General features: G+C 42.4%; 1 protein-coding gene across 8 annotated transcripts in view; it reads right to left on the reverse strand.

Moving 5' to 3' along the window:
* SYNJ1 (synaptojanin 1) overlaps window positions 1–20,339 on the reverse strand; it is a 767,318-nt gene that overhangs the window by 516,872 nt on the left and 230,107 nt on the right. For 7 of the 8 annotated variants that reach the window (XM_069204034.1, XM_069204040.1, XM_069204037.1 and 4 more), the window contains exons 13-14: window positions 11,777–11,800; window positions 7,270–7,461 (exon numbers count right to left, since the gene is read on the reverse strand). In XM_069204034.1, the coding sequence (XP_069060135.1) occupies window positions 7,270–7,461; window positions 11,777–11,800 (216 nt within the window). The remainder of the gene's footprint in view (window positions 1–7,269; window positions 7,462–11,776; window positions 11,801–20,339) is intronic. The other variant, XM_069204035.1, reaches the window with a different exon arrangement.

Here is a 20,339-nt window from a genome sequence, read left to right on the forward strand (position 1 = left end):
CTGGGAGCTCCACTGATTCCTCCTGGCTCTCCTGCTTGCGGAGGGCGGGCTCTGACCTACCTACCAAGGTTGGGTCATCTGGACCTGCTGGTCTAGACAAATCCTGCAAATTCTGTGCAATGCTTGCCTGCATTTGCCAAGGGTTGTTGGCGGTCCAGCTGAACACTGACCCCTCTGCAACTCGACAACCAGAGAGGGTCAGCTTGTGTACAAATCCTAGGATCTTCCTGCATTGCCCAAACTCTACAGCTACACTTCTTCATCCACTGTCCTACAGGAATACATCTCCAAGAAGGGTAGGCATGTCCTCTGCATGCCTAGGCCTCTCCAGGTGGTCTGGACTCTGTCTCCTTTTTCCTTAGGTCCTCATCTTCCAGAATCCACATCTGGTTTCCACTGACCTGGTCCACAGGTTGCGACACGAGCTGGACAAACGTGGTCCCCACTGACTTCAGCAGGAGATTCCGACAACTTCAACCCTATGTAGCTGGGCTCCCTTGTTTAGGTACTCCACTGTTCTGGGTATCCACAAGTGGGGGTACTATCCAACCTCCCTTGTCCCAATGGGTTTCCTCAGGGTCCTCTGTGAACGGTCCTAAAACACAAAAACTCCATCTGCGACATCCCCATGTTAGCCTATGGAGACTGACCCGAGATTACTACTCTGCACATGGGTGCCAGGGGAATCCTATCTACTTATCTTTGGGGGTCTGAATACTTCTCAAGTCCTAAGGGTCCTTGGGTGGTAGTGTGCTTTGGGAGTGATTTGGCATTCCATTTTTTTTAATATATTGTTTGGAACCTATATAGGGTCCTATGTTATTTTATGCCTTTACTTACCTGTTGCTAGGAATATTTTTTGTAAGTCCATAGCTCCGGTTAGGCGATATACCAAAGTTGGTTTTAGAGTGAGTGTTACAATAAATATAACATATTTTTCTAACACTTGTGTGGTTCTTCCCTGTGAATACATCACTGACTGACCTGTGTGGTATTTGCAACCGCTTTACACCCTCCTGGATAAGCCTTAGCTGCTCTCCACAGCTACCCCTGTAAGAGTTCTGGTTTTCTAGAACCTCCTACACCATCACTAAGGGTTGCCTGGACTCAGAACATGATGCTTCACTTATAGGTGTACACCGTATACTGAGCCAGACTCCTACACAGGTGGCAGCGGTGGGATAAAGACTTGCATTTCTTTACCACTTGGTTTCCACAGGAACCCACTGTTGACTTAGGTACATATTGAACTTTTTGCAAAATTTTATTTTTCAAAAAATGTGTTCGACTGGATTAAGGGTCTGGCATAGACACTTCACCAATCTTCGGGAACAAGTTTAGGACACTAGGGTAGGGAAGATACACATACATTACACTAACTCCATGTCTTCAGTTTATTAATCTAGACAGACTGAGGAGTCTGGATACAGCATCCTTAAGATCCAGGAACTTAGCACTCTGAGGATGTCTAGAAAACTAAAGACAGGGAGTACGCCTACTAAACCTCAGTGCCTAGAAATGCTCTGCAATATGACCTTCGGCCTCTTGAACGGCAGGTAGAGCAGGGAGACCAAGGTGTGAGGGCTGTCTCTTCAGAGTTAGTGCCCTGTACCTTAGGTTCTGGCTCTGAGCAAGTCCAAGAGGACTCAGAGGAAGCTCCTAAAGATAACCATGGGCCTGTAGAGGAAGGTACTCACAGTACAGACGGGGGCCATCTAGGTAGATTCACATTTACTCCCCCTGGGAGAGTACAAAGTGTTACCAGGAGGAATAGATCCTCTTCAGCTTCATGCTCACTGTCCTCAGCATCCTGTGCTGTATCCACCTCTTCTAATCACTCAGAAGAGTTAGTGTTAGATAGGAATTACCACCTGCTCAAACTTGAGAAAGCTAAGCTTGGGCTGAAAAGGGAGAAGCTGGCTCCTGAAAGGGAGACCCTAGAGGTGGAGAGGAAGAGGAAGAGGAAGAGTTTGGGGTTAGAACCCCATGGTGGCAGCACAAGAGACTCTAGAGTCCAAAAGAAACACTTTGATTCTAGGAATGTAAGGAGGATAGTTCCCCCTTACACATCTGGGGATTACATCCACAAATGGGTAACTGCCCTCGAGAGGGCCGTTAAAGTGCAAAAGGTCCCTCAGAGACAGTGGTCAGCTGTCCTGTGGCTCTCCTGTGCCTCCTTTTGGCAGTTAGAGAAGAGGATAAAGACAACTACCAGGTTTTGAAAGAGGCACTGATTGATAGGTTTGGGCTTACTACTGAGGAATACAGGATTAAGTTCAAGGAAACCCAGAAGGAGTCCTCTCAAGACTGTGTTGATTTTGTACACTGTGCAGTTAAGGCTCTGGAAGGCTGGCTACATGGTAGTAATGTACATGACTATGAAGGGCTGTACAATTTGATCATGAAGAAAAACATCCTTAATAATGGTGTGTCTGAAAAACTGCAAACCGGACCTGATGAACTCTGATCTGACCACTCCACAGGAATTGGGAAAGAAGGAGGACAAATGGGTCCGCACCAGGGTGAGTAAAAAACTCACAGTGGGGGAGACAAGAAGAAAAAGAATACTTTTAGGTCCCGAGAGAAGCAAGGGGAGAAGCCTAAAGAAAAAAAAGAAAGAGTCTTCCTTAGGCCCACAAACATTTTGTGGGCGTGGGTCCAAATCCTCCTCTAACAAGAAACCATGGCACTTTCTTTGTAAAACAAAAGACCATAGGACATCTGATCCCAGTTGTCCTAAGAAAAGCACCAGTAATGCTAGTAGTCCCCACAGTGCTCCCAGCAGTAGCACTAGTAGTAGTACCACATCCAAGGATGTAGCTGGGTTCATCTTGGGTACTGCAGTAGATTCTGGTCTAGTCAGAGAAACCACTGAGGCGGTTCTGGTATCAGAGGGTGGCACTGACCTTGCCACTTTGGCCTCCTAATAAGAGGAAATACAGGCAGCATCCCCTCATTAAGGGCGCAGAGGCTTACAGGGACACAGGTGCAAGTGTCACCATGATGACTGAAAACTTTGTTTCATGTGAGCAAATCCTACTTAGGTACACTTAACAAGTAACCACTGCTGAGAACATCACTAAGTGCCACCCCATGGCAGCTGTTAATTTTAGCTGGGGGTGGTTATTGGCCCTAAGAAGGTTGTAGTATCCTAATCCATTCCTGTGGAGTGGCTGATGGGTGATCGGTAATGATATGGAGACTTCAGTATGGGCTGAAGTGGAGTTACAGGCCCATGCAGCAATGCTGGGTCTCATAGAGAGTATGTTTGTGGCAACTAGAGCACAGGTCAGGAAACAGAGAGGAAAAAGGAGCACTGGAGCCTGCGACAATGGCCCGGCAGCTCCCAAGAAGAGAAGTAGGAAAGGTAAGAAGTTACCCTCTACCCAGACCTTATGTGAAGGTCAGTCTTCTCAGGGAGATGATCTTGTCCCTTGTGAGGAAACTGCCCCAGAGGAGCTTGGGCCTGACACGGCAGAGCTTTTGGGAGCAAGGGGACTGTTCAGAGAGGAACTGAGTCTGAAGCTGAAATCCTGAGCCTCTCTTGAAGGCCTCGTACAGCAAGCTGCTGCAGCAGAGGCCACATGATCTACTGGGAAAATAGTCTCCTTTGCTCTGAGGTTAGAGACCCCAAGCCTGGTGCTAATAGGAGGTTGGTCGTATCTCAGAAGTTTCTGGAGTTCTCATTGACCCTGGCACATGACATTCTCCTTGCAGAACTTCTTGGGCAAAGCAAGACTTGGGATAGACTTGTCTCACACTTTCACTGGCCACACATGTCTGAAGACATCAAGGAGTTTTGTCGCTTCTGTGTCACCTGCCAAGCCAGTGGGACATCAGGTGGCACTCAAAAGTTCCCGTTAATTCCACTACCAGTGGTTGGGGTTCCCTTTGAGAGGGTATGGATTGACATTGTTGGTCCCCTAGACACTCGTACAGCCTTTAGGAACAGATTTATTCTGGTGTTGGACCATGCCACCAGGTACCCAGAAGCCATCACACTTGGGACCACTACAGCTCCTGCAGTGACAAAGGCCCTCATGGGAATCTGTTCCAAGGTGAGTTTTCCTTAGGAGGTAGTATCAGACAGAGGTGCAAATTTCAAGTCTGGGTACTTAAAAACAATAAGAAGGAGTGTGGTGTAACCTACAAATTCGCCACCCCTTACCATCAACAAGGAAATGGTGTAGTTGAAAGATTCAACAAAACCCTTAAAGGTCTGATAATGTGACTCTCTGAGAAACTCAGGAGGAGATGGGATGCTCCGTTACTGTTTCATTGTAGAATGTGTCTTGTTGGCAAACACTATTTTAAGATTTGCATCAGAAACATTAGTGTGGAGATTGTGCACACTGAAGAAGGCCAGCACTGCCTGTGGGATTGGAAATAAATTAATCCTGCGCAAACGCAGAGGATTTGGCTCTCCTAAAATAGTATAGTATAACACATCTAAAAAAGTATGGCTAAAGAATGCTGGTAGTATGAGAATCAGGAAAGAATTTAAGCTGCCCGTGAACTTCTGCAAGGTTTTGTGAATCACACAAGTTAGGAATGAAGAGTACATCTCCTGGCAAACTCAAAGAACAAATCGCTTCTGAAAACAGATTCCTTCACCATCAAACTCAGAGGTGTAAAGCAAGCTTGAAATTTTTGAAGAACGTTAAATTGGGGATCTCATCAAGTCTTTCTTATTTTATGGGAAACATGTTGATCATTTCACTACTGAATTGTGGAAAAAGTGGAACTGTAGCTGGAATGTACCAGCTGGATTTGATCCCAAGGTGTGTTCTCTCCAACACCGCACTGAGTATAATAGAATTCATAGCAGAAGTGCTAACGAAGAGGGAACGCCTTTTTCCTGAATGATGTGGTGTTACAATCTGATAGATTGCTGATCCAACAACAAATGGGTAGGGAATAGATGAGTGTTAAGACTCTAGCGAAATTGAACATTATTAGCTGTAGAACAAAAGGTCACAAGCAGAGCATTCAAGAAGGTGGTGGTTTTAGAGGAGGGGGAGAGGAAGATATGCACATTGAAAAAAGGTAAAATGAGAAATGCAACTCTAGAGGAACAGTGTGGGATGAAGCATAAGGCTGAAATATAATCAGAACATAGAGAGGACATAAAGAGTGGACTGCTCTGTAGCTTATACAAAGGGATGCAAAAATTGTTTTTCCATATGCAGCAGTGAAGTCTAGTTGTGTGAGGTTTAACAGAGGTACACTGACATAGTCCAAGCAGAATACAGGCAGTCAGATTTTGAGTTTTGTGCAAATAGAAGATCAGGAAATTGGGAGCCCTGAGTAAATGGGATTACAGTAATACAGACATGCAGCAAGTGTACCCTGAATTACCTATGTTTGAAAGAAGGACAATTCTTCCCTTACAGTCTTAAGTAGAAGGACATTTGTGGAAGCCATTTTGCTGGACAAAATATATTGAATGATCAAACGGAACTAGTTGACTACGTTACGTTATGGATAACTATGACATAAACCTTTGATGACAGATTAGGAGAGCTCCAAATAGAAGACCACAAGCATCAAAAACATGTAGAAAGTACATTTAAAAATTAACACTGAATTTTACGGGCAGCTATTGCTATAATGCTGTTACAGAAATTGGTTCTATTTTCCGGTTTGGCATCATAGAGCCAGATGAGTTGCATTCCATCTATGCAAGCATAAACTATATAACCAAAGGACTGCATCAGGGCAGCCAGTAGAAAAACATCAGCACTGAGGAAAGTGAGGCTGAAAGAAGTCTCCTGTGGGATGCAACACTTTAGAGCTCAATAAAAAAGCAGTAGGTAGGTGAAGCCACTTCCTGGGCTCTCACTGAAAAATGATTTCACCTGCTTCAGCATTTGAGATTTGGCCCCCAGTTTGTGGTGCCTGAGAATGAGCTGGAAATTCCTAATCGAATGACAGCTGCAAAGCTTCCCTCATCAAAATTTAAGTGAGTATCATCCAGTGCAGCAACAACAATGGTTTCAGTTTTGTGGTTGTTAGCAGAAACAAGATTGTGCGGGGTTCAGGGCAGAGGCACCCTCCAAGAGATCAGCAACTTGAAGATCTACAGCTCTTTTAAGACTTTAGCCTATTGGTAAAAGGGGTGGTAAGAAAAATGTAGGGATCTGTGAAGAGTTATTTTTTTAAGTAGTGGAACCACCCTAGCACGGCTAATGATAGCTGATGACTGAGTCACATTATCGAGTTGACTTGTGGGATAAGTATTCAGAGGCAAACCCATTTTGTTGGTGAATACACCAGTGGTATCTTAACTGATGCAAAAAGAGGTTAAAAAAACAAGAGTATGGAATAGGAACAATAGTAAATGTGCTTGTGACCTGTCCACACAACTGAAGTACAGAAGTGGAGGTGGGAAGAAGTAAAGGTTTTTGGATTTTATGATTTCTTTTCAGAAAAGAAGTGGGCTACATCGTCATGCAGATCCAGAGAAGGTGAGATAGTGGTGTCACACACAACACCTTCCCAAGTTCTCAGTCTACAACGAAGATGGCCTCGGATATATTAGGTGCAAGTTACAGAAGATCATGAAAATAGGAAATGCAAGCAGCAAATACAACCTTTTATAAGTTTTTAGCTTCTGACAACATGGAAGTTTAATGTTAAGGTCTTCTGCTCTGATAAATATATTTAAGTGGATGTGTTTAAGCAGTGCAGTGTTGAAGCACAGGTGTAGCTATAAGCCAAGGGATTAGTTGTCAACCTTCTTCTCACTTCAGAGCAAGAACGTTTGAGAAAGTTCAGTGCAATTCCAGCACTAAGCAGCCAAGAAACATCCTGAAGCTTCAGATGATGAAGGGTAACCTCTACAAAACTACTTAAGGTATTTGATGTATAGTTTGAGCACGGTTATAAATGAATAGTACAAAACTAAGACTTGGGGTATCTTTCTCATGATAAGAAAACAAAACATACCATGATTTTTCTGCGCAAATGTTTAAAAGAAACGTAAAGATCCTCAGGTTTTGCAATAACACTTACACAGCATTTCACTCTATTACAGTTCCGGCAAGAAAAAAGCCTCAGTATTTCATTGATGCTAAATATTGAGAAGCAGTGTTATTGATACATAAGCAACAAAATGGACAATAGCATTTGATTTACCGACTAAAGAACAGTAGAATTCCTAAGAAGCTGGGAAGCAAGGAGAGCAGAACGAAACAGCATATTACTTTTAATTTTACGCATTCAGACTTCTGAAGAAGTGACTGGATGAAATAGATTCAAACACCTCACCTTGGAATTCTTGGATGCCAGCTATCTTGGGGGCATCGAGCAGCCAGTCTGTAAGTGTCTGATTTCTAAATGCAATACTTCTGAACTGTTTGCCACCATTGACATTCCAAGTACCGGCGCAGACCCGAAGTTTTCGGGGTGTGGAAAACTTATAGTAATTCTCACACATACTTTTCAATACTCTTGGAGATGCTGTGAAAGAAAAGTAACGTCTGAATATACTCAATGCGTACACCTGTTATTTTAACAATGGAATCATTTAAAAAGCATTACTGTACGTGCAAACAGTGCCGTCAGCATTGGAGACTGCATTTTAGATTTGTGTACAATTAATAGTGGAGTTTAACATCCTGTAGAGAATACATTTATAGAAAATTCCAATCACCCCTCAGTTTGCGTTCCCACAGTTCTTTACACTGGGGCAAAATGTTCGGTTTTTATCATCCCTTGGGAACATAAATAATCTAGGACATGGGTTCTAGCCTAAGGTAAGGGCAAAGACAAAAATAACTAGGTTTCAGGTGCTTTTTTACTAACTTTATAAAACATATGTCTGTGCTACTTCCTTTATGAAATAACATTTAATTTGACACATTATCTGTAAACATAGAAGCTACATTATTTTAAAAGATGCGAATGTGTCCTCCTGAGTCAATGGCAAGTAACAGCATCATAATACAATGAAAGTGTTGGGCAATTAAAACACTCTCTCACTAATTACAATTGTATTCCTTTTCCTTTTCCACTCAATTATAAGCTAAATAAATAGTCAGTGATCACGAAAGAATAACAAAGCCAACATGTTTTGGCTTTGAATAGTCATGCATGGAGATGTGCTTAACAGGGATTGACAAACGCAGAAAGTTAATCAATCAAATACAAAGCAACAAAGGGGATCATGGGAACAAAGCAATGGGAACAGATTGATCAAGTGACAACGCACACAGACACAAATATTTATACAATTTCAAAGATCACCAACATAAAACCCATCTCACCGCCACACAACAGCAAACATTTAATGTAATTTAAAATAAAACACACATTTAGTATTAATGATTTTGAGAATGTGGAATTGCTTTGTTTTGCTTCCTTCAATGGAGTCATGGGTCTTTGTTGAACTCTGATATTTTGTTTGAACACGAGATATAATTTTGATTAAAATGTTCTGTACCTTCTGCACTAAATGTACGTTGCCTCCAGTTAAAGTATAAATAAAAAGCCTAATATATTTCATTCAAGGTCCCGCTCCCTGCTGTACAACAGAGTAGCTGAAGCAGAAAAAGAACTGGGGAGAGGCGGGAGTAAACTATGGGGAATAACAAGTGGAATATTTCCAATAGTGAAGTGATGGCTTTCTGCTAGAGGCAGGATATACATCCAGCAAAGGATGTCGACTTTGCGAAAGAACTTAGTTTGTTATTCACTCTGAAGACAGTCCTTAACAATGGTGATTTCTATCAGTGCACTGATCCCATATGACCAGTGACAACCCCATTGATCTTGATGGCCAGCGTATTCTGGCTGGGTGAGGACCCTCTACATTTAAAAAGACTCAGACAAGCTCCCTTCCTTGAAAAGAGTTCTATTATGAAACACAAAGTTCTCTGATGACAGATCAGGAGACTGTCCTTTCAGAGTGAAGGATAAGGTGCTCTTCAGTGACGTCCATAAAATGCATATCTTCCTCGAACTACCACACAGCACCAACAAAAATTAGCCACTTTATGATGTATCTGCTTTTCTCGCTCAATAATTTTCTATGCATTCTTTCCAACCTGGTGGTCTCCTCCAGCATATCGATCTTCTGGATAATGTGTCCAAATTACTTTTCAGTCGATTAATAGGATCCTCAGTTTCAATCATTGCTACCGTCACTGAGCCGCTCACTGGAAAGACGGCCTACCCCATTCTCCAATGTCTACTTATCTTTTTGTTCTTTGGAAATAAAGACGTCTTTACTGATACAGCAAAGTTGGCCATTGCGCAGCGAGGGCACTAGCACTACCTTCTCTACCCCGTGGTTCACTCTATATACTATGATTCTGCCTCATCGGATAGCCATCAGAATGCCTTCAGGGAGGAAGTGTCCTGACTTCACTTCCACCTAAATTCTGGGTTGCTCGTCATATAAGTTTTCAATTATAGTTAGTACAGAGAACAAATTAATGTATATTTTTGTTATAGGTTTCCACCATATTTGTATACAATTTTTAATGAAGCATTTCCAAAGAGCGAAAAGCTTTGGTGGAATAAAATATATTGTACTTGTGGGCAATCAACTTTCAAATCTCAGTGCAAAATAAAATAAAATATACGGAAAAAATCTTTCACTTGCGAGTTTGATTTGAAGAAGGAAATTTAAATAAACGGGTAGTACGGAAAACAGAGTTTTCAAAAGATTAACTACATTTTTTTTTTTAGATTAGCATAATTGAGCCAGTCAGCACCTGAGTGGAGAGTAGTATCTGGGCAAAGTTTATCAGCTCTACCACGGTGCTATGACTCTGAAGTGCATTGTGCCAGGGCACGGTGCTGTGGCACCCATAATCTTTTGAAAAAAACTGTAAACAAAGAATTTGAGGAACCAATAAAAATGAGGCGTGCTCAATAGGAATATATCAATTATATTAAAGAGTTGGAAAGTAAGTCATCCGCAATTTTAAGGACATCAGCAGAAGCCGTACTTTATTTTTGTTTTTCACTACTTGTACCAGATACACTGGGAGCCAGATCTTCAGTGTCAGTTGCTCGCCTGCCGATGGCTTCTCATGTTCTTCCTCTTCTTTTACAGAACTGTTTGTGTGTTCAACAAAACACTCAGCAGATAGTCAACACAAATAAGTGTAAGCAAGGTATCTGTCAGGCGCCAATCCCTCCTTTCTGCACCAGTTACTCTCAGGTGCACTTGGATGCATTTAATAAATAGGTTACAGCACTTCTGGAGTAAAACACATCATAAAGTCTCAGGTCGATTTTCCGATCAAAAATAGGCTTTACTCGTCTCGATGTCCGCAAAAAACATCAGTTTCCATTGTGAGAGTAAAATGTTTCCATTAATATGCTCGGTTGTCACAGCAAACGTGTTTTTGTTGCCATACGGTGTCCTTAGGGCTAGAAAGATGCACCATTTATTGGGACACTCGTCTCTCTGTTCCATATACATTTTCACAAGCTGGTCTAATATATCAGCACTCATTCCTCACCAACCCCCACAAATAACGAAGAGGTGTTATCATTCTTAATGTTCAATGAATTAAAGAAGCCCCGGGTTTAAAGTGCCAGATAACAACTTCAGAAGTACTAAGTTTCACAATACCTAAGAACTGAAGCATGGCTTTTCGCTTAGGGTATCACATTCTGACCCATAGCTTTAATAAAAACCAACTAAGCCCTTGTGTACAGCGTTAGCGTTTCCGCAAGGAAAAACTGAAATACAAGCACTGTTTTATTTCAGGGAAAGCATAGACCTGCTGTCTAAACAACATTTTCACTCAGAGAAACCAATATATGGGTGGAGCTACCATCGCTTTCTGTAGTATTCTTGAAAGCTTCATTTACTGTTGCTCATATAAGGTCTAGGGACTGGTGTGCTGGAGCCAGACCTAAAAAAGGAGGTTTCTTGAATGAATGCTGGCTTGATATTATAGGGCCCCAGTCACTAGTATTGGTGGAACGATGAAGAATGCAGTTTTATTTTGATCAAAGTCTGCTTACGTTTGCTAGCGCTGAGCAGAAAGTTAAAGGGGCAGCATATAATTCTATGCATTGTTTTCATTAATACACCATTCGTATAGATTCACTGTCAAAATCTCAAAATCTTCAATTGTGATCTGCTCAAAAGTGAGACGTATCAGTGGAGAGCACAGTGCACGACCCACAGCCTACTGACATGTAACCAGATACATTACCACACTACAGCATGCTGCACTGCGGTCGAGCTGTTGCTTAATTCCCATCTCTCTCACATTTTCCAACTCATTAATAATGGTGGAAAGTGTTCTTTAATTTTGTCTTTAAGCAGTGAAACATTCAAAACTTTGATTGTAACTTCAATTGTACCGGTAAATGTTCTAGACTTCACGTTGCCTTCAAAGCCTGAACTTTCCAACTAAAAATACAGCTACTGTTCAGCTAATACATTTGCCAACATCAAGTGTTACTGCTGTGGTCGGCGGTAACCGATTCATTCAGGAATTATACCCTCGTGAATGCACTCACTTCTGCCGTTCCAAAGAGCAGATACATATAGCCATACATAAAAACATGGTGTCATGAGTTGGAATACCTGTCATGTCAATAATTTTGTAGACAAGAAAATAGTTTACTTAAATCACAGGCTTATACAAATTAATGATTTCATGGATGTGATTTTAAAGTTAGTCTCAGTAATGCTAAATGTTTACAGTAGATCAATTGTAAACGATAACAAATAATGTTCGGGTTACTATGCAAAAACCCACAAACATTAACGTCAGATGCTTAATTCTGGTTTATTTTACCATACCTGATTGCAAAGTCAGTTCTGACACTACCAACGCAGCAAAAAGGAAAGAAAAGACTGTTAGGAAAATAAGTCACGTTTATTAAGTTAAAACACAGTGAACCTCAGGCGAGATAACAGAAGACATCAACAACACATTTACCAAAGCCTTGAGTCGATTCGGCTCCACACTTACCAGAAGGGAGTGGGGCTGCTCCTAGTAGCAGCTTCTCTTGTGAATACATGATGGAAGTCACAATCAGGGGAATGTGTAAGGTCAACTTGCCCCACCCTCTCACCAAAGTACACCCGAATGCTTATGGACATGCCCGGGTGCATGTCTTTGAAGTATGTCTATACAAAGGCCACACAAACCAAACTGTAGGCTGATCACCAGACTCTAAATCTTGACCCACAATCACAGTGAGACAGCATGAGGTCAACAAGCATGCCACAAATAACAGGATTAACGAGTGAAAATGATGTGGAACATGGAAATGCCTTACACTGTTCATAGAGTAACCTAGGTTTTAGCTAGCTGAGGAAACAATGATATGAGCTATTAATCTGTATTAATATTGCGCACAGCGTAACAGGAGCAGGTAGCAGGTATACAACACAAACAATATATCAGTCACAAAAAGTGTAGCAACAAGAGGACAGTATGCAAAGTACGTTATCAGTGGAAGTAAATGCAAACATGTCATCAGGCTAAGATTGCTGGGTTCGAAAGGGAGGTCAGAGACATCAGGGTGAACAGTGACAGCAGGCTTGTGGTTTACCGGAGTCAAATAGGCACTGCATCAAGGATTTGAAGTAAAGTCTCCAGAATTAAAGAGCAAATTCCCTAGAGCAAACTTATTAGCTATGCATTGTTTTAGCTAAGGAGTTCACGTGAGCATGGAGGTTCAAATTTATGTGCAGCATGAATCCCAGAGCTATGGAAAACTCTACTATGGATGGTTCATAGTCACAGATGTGGAGGGTGTTATGTTATGTTTGGACAGGAATGCAGCAGTGAGATGGTGCAATGAAGAGGAATTCAATTTTTGTGGGATTTAATACTAGGTGGTGCATTAACCATCCACATATGGATACTCGTGAGAGTGCTGGTTAGGAAGCTTATGTTCTCAGCAGACAAATTGCTTAGGTACAGCTGAGGCCGTATTAGATGAAGTGTCCCAGAGGCACAAGTGGCTTGTATGCCCACCTGAACACTGTAACATTACAGAAGGGGCTGCAGATGCTTGTGTGATCCTTTTTTCAATACATATCGTGCTGCGTACATTTCATAGTGCGATTCAAAGGGACTTTTCCTCATTACTATCGAGGTGTGGCCCGAAGCTAATGAGGGAAACGTTTTGCCTCTTCACCTAAGCTGTATTATGGACGCAGGTGCGGAGGCAAAAAGCCCATTGGGACACACACTGACTGTATGCCACAATTGGGTGGCACAGTCACTGCACCCCAGATGGAGACCCCTGAAAATGAGGAAAAGGGGACCAATGGACCCCCAGACATTCCCCTACAGGCGGGTGCAGTGAGTCACCGGAGGGAGATTTCTGCCCCCTTTTTAGAAGCAGGTCAGGTTCCGCCTGCCAACCAAAGATTAATCTGCTGTTTCAAACAGCTAGTTTGCCTTTCACTAATTTATTGCCCCCAATGCAGGTGAAGCTTGCAGCTGCTGAAGGCAGCGCATTATCTGTAGATGAGCACAATGACCAGTTCTGCGGCCAATACACCCATTTAAAAGTGTACCAAGCCACAGACCACGGCAGTGTGCCCTACGCAAAATACAGTCTCAGGGTGTCAACAGGTTACAAATGGTAGATGTTGGAACATCTACTGGCTCAATGAAGAGGTTAACGATACTGGGGAATAAGCAGAAGCTTGAGGGACTCCTTCCGGAAGAGGGATGGGAAGGGAAATAGAGTTGGATCATTCATTAGTTGCAAACAGTGGTTATAATAGGTCGAGAACCATTTGAGAACTCTGTGTTTTCAGAGTCTTTAGAGAGAAATGTGACTGACCATGTCAAGAGCCTCTGAAAGGTTAAGGAGAAATAAAAGACAGCCTTTACCTTTGTCCTTGGTGATTGTCCACAATTTAGAGAACTGCAGTCTCTGTGCTGCATGCAGCTTGCTCTAAACATATGAGTGACTTGTCAAGAGGGTAATATTTGGTGACGAAGTTCTAAAGATGGGATGCTACACAACTATCTAAGGTTTATCAAGGTTACTCAAAGCCGAAAATTCTTTAGATCTTTAGGGTCTGCTTTTTTGTGGTGACTCGATTAAAGCTGGAACTTCCCGTAAGGAGGGGGAGAAGTTGATTAGTTTGGTCCTACCTGAGGGAGGAGGTGGACAGAGGGAAGGAATGTTGAAGTAGGGGTTTATAGGAAAGGCTAAATGAGTTATACAAGCTTTCGAGAGATTTGACTTTGCCTCGAAGATATTGTTCTTGTATTATTTATGAGCAGGGCGAAGTACTTTGAGACTTTACCGGGAGGTGCACTGATGCCAGATGCATTCATTGGATCCAAGAGATTTTCTCTCCTCCTGCAAGTCTTTTGAGTATCATCTGCTAGAGTTTTTAGTCTCTTCAGTTTGAGTGGCATGATGTTAATGATCTCAGCTAGTAAGGGAGGTTGGGCAGTACACCAATACCTGCATTTCCAAACCTCTGAAGACAGATGCAACAGCTCAATGAAATGGGTAGTGCAGACGAGACTTACAGGAAATGAGTGAATCACACTATTGGCTTTTACCTACAATTAAAAAAAACGATATTACTCTTAACAAGCTTTTTCAAAAATGTTGTAAATGCGTTGCAAATCCACTGAATACAACCACTGTAATTCACGTTAAGAGCTTTGAATGTGCGGTAAGACCTCTCTAGGCCATTTTCAGACAAGGAAATATTTTATTTTTAGGCCATGTAAGTCATCATAGAAGAAATTGTTAGTTATGAAAAACATCGTCAGCGGTATAGGACTGGTTAAACACGTCTTGCCAACAATATTTAAGAAATCGATTTGTGTTTTTAGTGAGAACCTGAACTTATGACTAACTATCCGGTGGCATCGTTCCCCGAACATGGAAGACTTAAGAGACTTATTAATGTAATTTGTTGAGCATGGGCAGTAAACTAAACCACCTCTAGGACTGGTCAGCAAAATGTGATGAACCCTCTTGCGGTTGCGGAGTTAAAACTGCTGTTTCTAAGGGGATTTTTCTGACGCACTGAAACGCTGGACGCTCGAGTTATGCATTGGCGGTTGGATAAATAGTTTTGGTGTCAGACTGTGAAGTGTTTCTTGATTCTCACAACGAGATTCAGAGAAGAAAGGGCTTTAGCATGTGCAGGGGTTTCGTTGTACAATTGTTGACGACAGTTCCTGGTGAGGCATTTGTCGGTTGCTACTTTGCATTTTACAACCCTGAAGTGGATTCTGACCCACAGGGGCTGTCAGTAAAAGCTTCTGGGGATGGGGGGGGGGGGTCATAGTCTCTTCTGAGACCTGCAGTCAGCTGACTACTGGTGTGCCGTATGATACAAAATGGCACACAATGCCCTGACCTATGCCGAACTTGGGTTAACACAGAATGCCAATTCTGTGTGAAGAGAAAGCATAAAGCGTAAAACATGTTTAGAGCGGTCAGAACACTATTAGTTAGAAAAAGATACACGTTTATTACCCACTTGACATCAAGAGGCGGCGCAGTCCCTGTGCGCGGTAGCAAGGGAGGAAGATAATAACACGTGATACAGTCTTTGCAGCATAAGCTCCACTGCGTTCCGTTCAGTTTCCATTACAGAGGGGGGAAATCCCTCGGTCGCTCGTATTAGCTGGAAGTAGATTGCCATCAGTCCCGGTTGCAGAAATGTATATCTGGATGGGCCAAGGGTGCGTTTGAGTGGGCCAATGTGTGCCCAATTTTCGACAATTCTAGAGGTAGCCTACAACCTGGGCTCTGGTGCCACTGCACCTGCTGCACCACTGGCAGGTAAACTACTGTATCCCTTTCCCCCAATACACACCTCCCCACTGCAGCTTGCCTCAGACATGACCTAAGGTCGCCACCTTGATGTTTTCTTTTCACAGGCATGCCCAGAGTTTTGTCTCAGACAGTAGAAAAATAGGGAAAATCATTTAAAGGTGGTATTTTTTTATCCCTCTCAGTACACAAGTAAAACAGCTATTATTAAAACAATGCACTATGAAATGTATTCTAGAGATTTCTCGTTGATCCCTGACTAATAATTAAACAAAAGTGAATTAAAAAAAAAATCACAATTGCGACATGGAGGAAGCACTTAACAGTTGCTTTCTCTGTGGCCTCTTTTGCTGTTACTTAGATGTCCGAAGGTCATGTTTGGGTGGGACTTGCAGATTTCAGTTTTCTTCCTTTGTAACGCTTTTTCGTTTTTCTCTTTTCCGTCTTTCCCAAATGTATCATTTGCTCGGAGTAAATGCTTGCAGCAGAACAATAAGTGCTGGTGCCCTGCACCAGAAACAACAAACACAAATTACGCACTGTTCTAGAGGTTAACAATATAGTTACATGAACAGTATTCCATGTTCGCACATTTAATTGCAGCAGCCGGGTGTATAAGAGGAGGGATTTGGGCACCAGCACTTTTTATTTACAAATTAAGCACTGCTCTAGAGTGCATAACCCATGAAAAGAAAATGACCGAAAGTAATGTATTACACATTTTAACATTTCTAGGGCTAGCAGGTCTACAGCAATCATATTACAAACAAGACCCTTAAAACACAAACTACTCTCAGCAGTAAAAGAAAAGTTCCAGCCATAAGAAAGGTTTAAAAGACACTGAATGGTGGGAGGGGTTATTATTTTGGGGACCTAACCTAGTGTGGGGACCCGGAGAAGGTCTAGGCAGAAAGAGTGTGTCCTGCTGAACATTTAGTCCTAGGCCCTCCACATGCTGAGTTATGAGCAAAAATGTTTTGTAAAAAATGCCCTGCAAAGCATTATGGAACGACTGAGTGTAGCGAATACTGTAGTATGTTGACTGTGCTCAGAACTAGAGTGCACCACAATCAAAATAGCATTTGTAAGAAATATGGTTAGGTAACCATATAGTTAGTTCCTAGAGAGCCTAACAATAGGGAAACTGAATGGCAGAAAGTAATGAGTATTTAGCCTCTAGTGGGCGTAGTGCCTTACATATTTTCAGGCCTGCTGCAATACTAAGGCCTTTAGAACACAAACAGCTCTCAGCTATAAAACAAAATTTCCAGCTATGAGAGTGCCTTAAAAGACACTAGATGGTGGGGGTGGGGGAGGGATCCTGCTAACATAGCGTGGGGACCCAAAGTTGACCTAGACAGAAAGAGTGTGCTTAACGTTTTGGTGGCCGTCCTATTGTCCTAGGACCACTGCAGGCTGAGTTATGTGAAAAAATGTTTTGATAAAACAATGCCTGCAAAGCATTGTGGGGCTAGCTTTCCAAGTGCAGTGAATATTGTAGTATCGGATCTCCCACTGTGTCGGGAGAGCCACTTTGCAGATTTCTGTGTGTTTTCAGTAAAGCATTTATAAATTACAAGTGTTTTGGGGAAAGATATAGAGTGCGAGGGTGAGATCCAAATGAAATGACTTATTAGGTAACAGTGTAAATAATCATGAATGCAACAACCACGTGGAAACTCTAACATTTACTACGAAGTTACACTTTCTGTGATCTCCCTCTCTTGGTACCTAGACTGGTCAGTGTCTTTTCAGCCTTTGAACAGTGGTTTGAAATAATGTAGGCAGTAAAATAGCTTAGCTTGCCTTAGAATCCAATAACACCATTAATCAAAAATAAAGATAGGACTTTGGTAATATGGAATGCTGACCGTATTCTTTTTCTTAGGAAAGAGACTTGAGTTTACTTATTCTGATAGCCTAAAATCACTTGTTAGTGACTGCCAATTAATTCAAAATGCAGTCTAAGACAAAAATGAAAGCACAAGATTCAAACGACAAAGACAAAAAAGCACCCCAAAAACAGAGGAACTCATTTAAGAGATCTTAAAATGCATTCCTTGAAAGGGATTCAGACAAATGTCAATTACAGCAAAACAGAAAAGTAAATTTGTCTTAACGAAACCGTACAAAAGCAAAATACATTGCAGACTTAGGCCTTCGGTACATAACAATAACAACCATATGGCTGGCAATACTGTTAAATTCACAACTCGGTAAAGGTCTGAGGGGCGATAGTAAGTAAATAGCCCTTTCTTGAGCCAGCGAAAAGCGTGAGGCCTGTTTTTCCAGCCATGTGGCAAATCTCATTCAGGTGTATACTTGGAAGTGCCTCAGATGAGTGATGGTTGTTTGTGGTGGGGGGTGGAAGGGAGGAAGTATCGAGGTGCTCCTGTCACTCCCAGAAGTAACTGATGAGAGATCAAAAGGCTCGCCGAACACTGAATAGTGCGAGAAGCCAGAAACTAGTTTGAATTAGAATGACTGTGTCTTTTCCCGGGGGTCACAACCAGTACGGTTTCCCTATATGAGAAGCCTCCACTACTGATCACCACAAAAACTGCAACAGGCGATTCCATCTCTATCTCACTGGACCAATGATACCACCTGTTAGTGAGGACCTCTGTTCTCTGGCCTCTCGCCATACAGGGTCTATGTACGTGCTGCATGAATAATTTTTGAGGGTACGTTTTGTAGCAATCAAATGCACCTGAAGTGGTATTTTTTTTTTTAGTTTCAAGACAGCTTTCCTGAGCCATAGGCATCCTGCACTTTACATGTAAATATGTTTATCAGACAGAAGAACAATATAATATGCGAAAAAAAACAGTGCTGCCGACGACAATTAAAGATGCCTATCATTTAAGTAGCAGGTGTTGGTCTAATAGACTACAATGTTGAATCATTGTTCTGGAGATTCTGGGGTAAAATAAATAGTGTAGTGGAATGGATGTGGGGAATAATGCTAGAGAACTATGTGAATAATAGCAACCAAAAATGAGCACGGTCATACACCAGAACAAGATAAATAACAGCCTTCTTCCCAGCCACATAAGTTACTTACCTTTGGTAAAGGTCCTTCTGGTGGATATTTCGAACAACAGATTTCTCACCTTTTGAATAGATAGAAAAGCAGTATCCCCCCCTCTCTCCAGCCACTGAAGATTGTGGGTCTGTGGAATGAACTTTACACCAAGAGCATGTGGACCTGACAGAGGATATTGTAGTGGCTGGCTCATTTGTGGATGGACACCCACACAGCAGTCTGTCAAGTGCCCAGCATCAGCACACCACTATCTAAAGCTATAGTGGTGGTTTTGGTGGAACAAACTCAAAGACCCTCTTAGGGTTCCTTCTTGGCCACAGCATACCATATCTTGGTTCAGAGGACGATCCATCTTAAAAAGGTTCATATCGGAATTGTCCTTACCTTCTGTGCGCTAGCGAATCAAAGTAATAATTGGCTATCCACCCGGTACTCATTAGTCTTATCAACAGAGAACCTAAAGTCTCTCTTGGGATCCAACAGAGGCAGTCTCTCCTCCTCCTTAGAAGGATCTGCAAAAAAGAAGAAAGCAGGAATCGCTAAAAACTCACCTGCAAGGAAGGGCAATGCTACTTTTGGAAGAAAGGATGCCATAATCTGAAGTATTAACTTGTCAGAAAAGCAACTGGGATAAGGAAGCGGCACTGACAGATCCTGTTGCTAAATGACACAACACACAGATGTGACAGCAATGAGGAAACTGACTTAAGAATCTCTAAGTGTAAATGTCACTGGGTTCAAAAGGAATCATACAAAAAACAAAAAGAATGCACACTTCCAGAGGAAAGGCGGACCCTCACTACCAAGTAGGGGAGGAGTCAGCAGGTACCTGCAAGCACTATGCCTTCTGAACAAGAGCCCTCACTCACCATCCAGTGAGCTGGCCGTTGCATCTCTTGACCTTCAGAACATGGGGAAAGAGGTGGCAGAGCTGGAAATATATAAAGGAGATGAGAGTTCCAGAAAACGTCTTGTGAGCCCTGAGGTAGAAACTTCAGGGAGTTAAAAGTGCAAAATGAAGCATTTTAGTAGTAGAAAAATATCTACCTAAGACATGCCCCCTAGGGCAAAGACGCTTTGAATTAACTCTAGGTGCAGATGCCACAGTGGTTGGTGAGATGATGTCTTCTGAGATACTCTGCCCTGGCATTCAGGGAGCCTACCAGTTGGTGGACCTTCAGAGGATGTCCCTGAATGTCAAACTAGTGCCACAGCACATGAACCCACACCATTCAGCTTGTTGTAGAACCACTTGGCTGTCTTATTAGAACCTGATGGAAGGCACAAAAGCGTGGAGGGCCAGTTGATGGCACACAGCTCCAGAAAACGTGGTGCCTCTGCTCAATTGGATCCCAGAGGCCAGTGATGTCCGCCTCGTCCAGGTGGTTCCCTCAGCCCATAAATGATACATCAGTCAACACTGTGAGTTCTGGATGGAGTAGAGAGAAAAGTCTGCCACATGGCAGGTTGGCATCCTTCATGCACTACTGAAGGTACTACCATGCCTCATCTAAACATGGATGTTGTCAGAGAGACCTCCAGT

This window comes from Pleurodeles waltl, chromosome 8 (assembly GCF_031143425.1).
Source record: "Pleurodeles waltl isolate 20211129_DDA chromosome 8, aPleWal1.hap1.20221129, whole genome shotgun sequence".
Lineage (NCBI taxonomy): Eukaryota > Metazoa > Chordata > Amphibia > Caudata > Salamandridae > Pleurodeles > Pleurodeles waltl.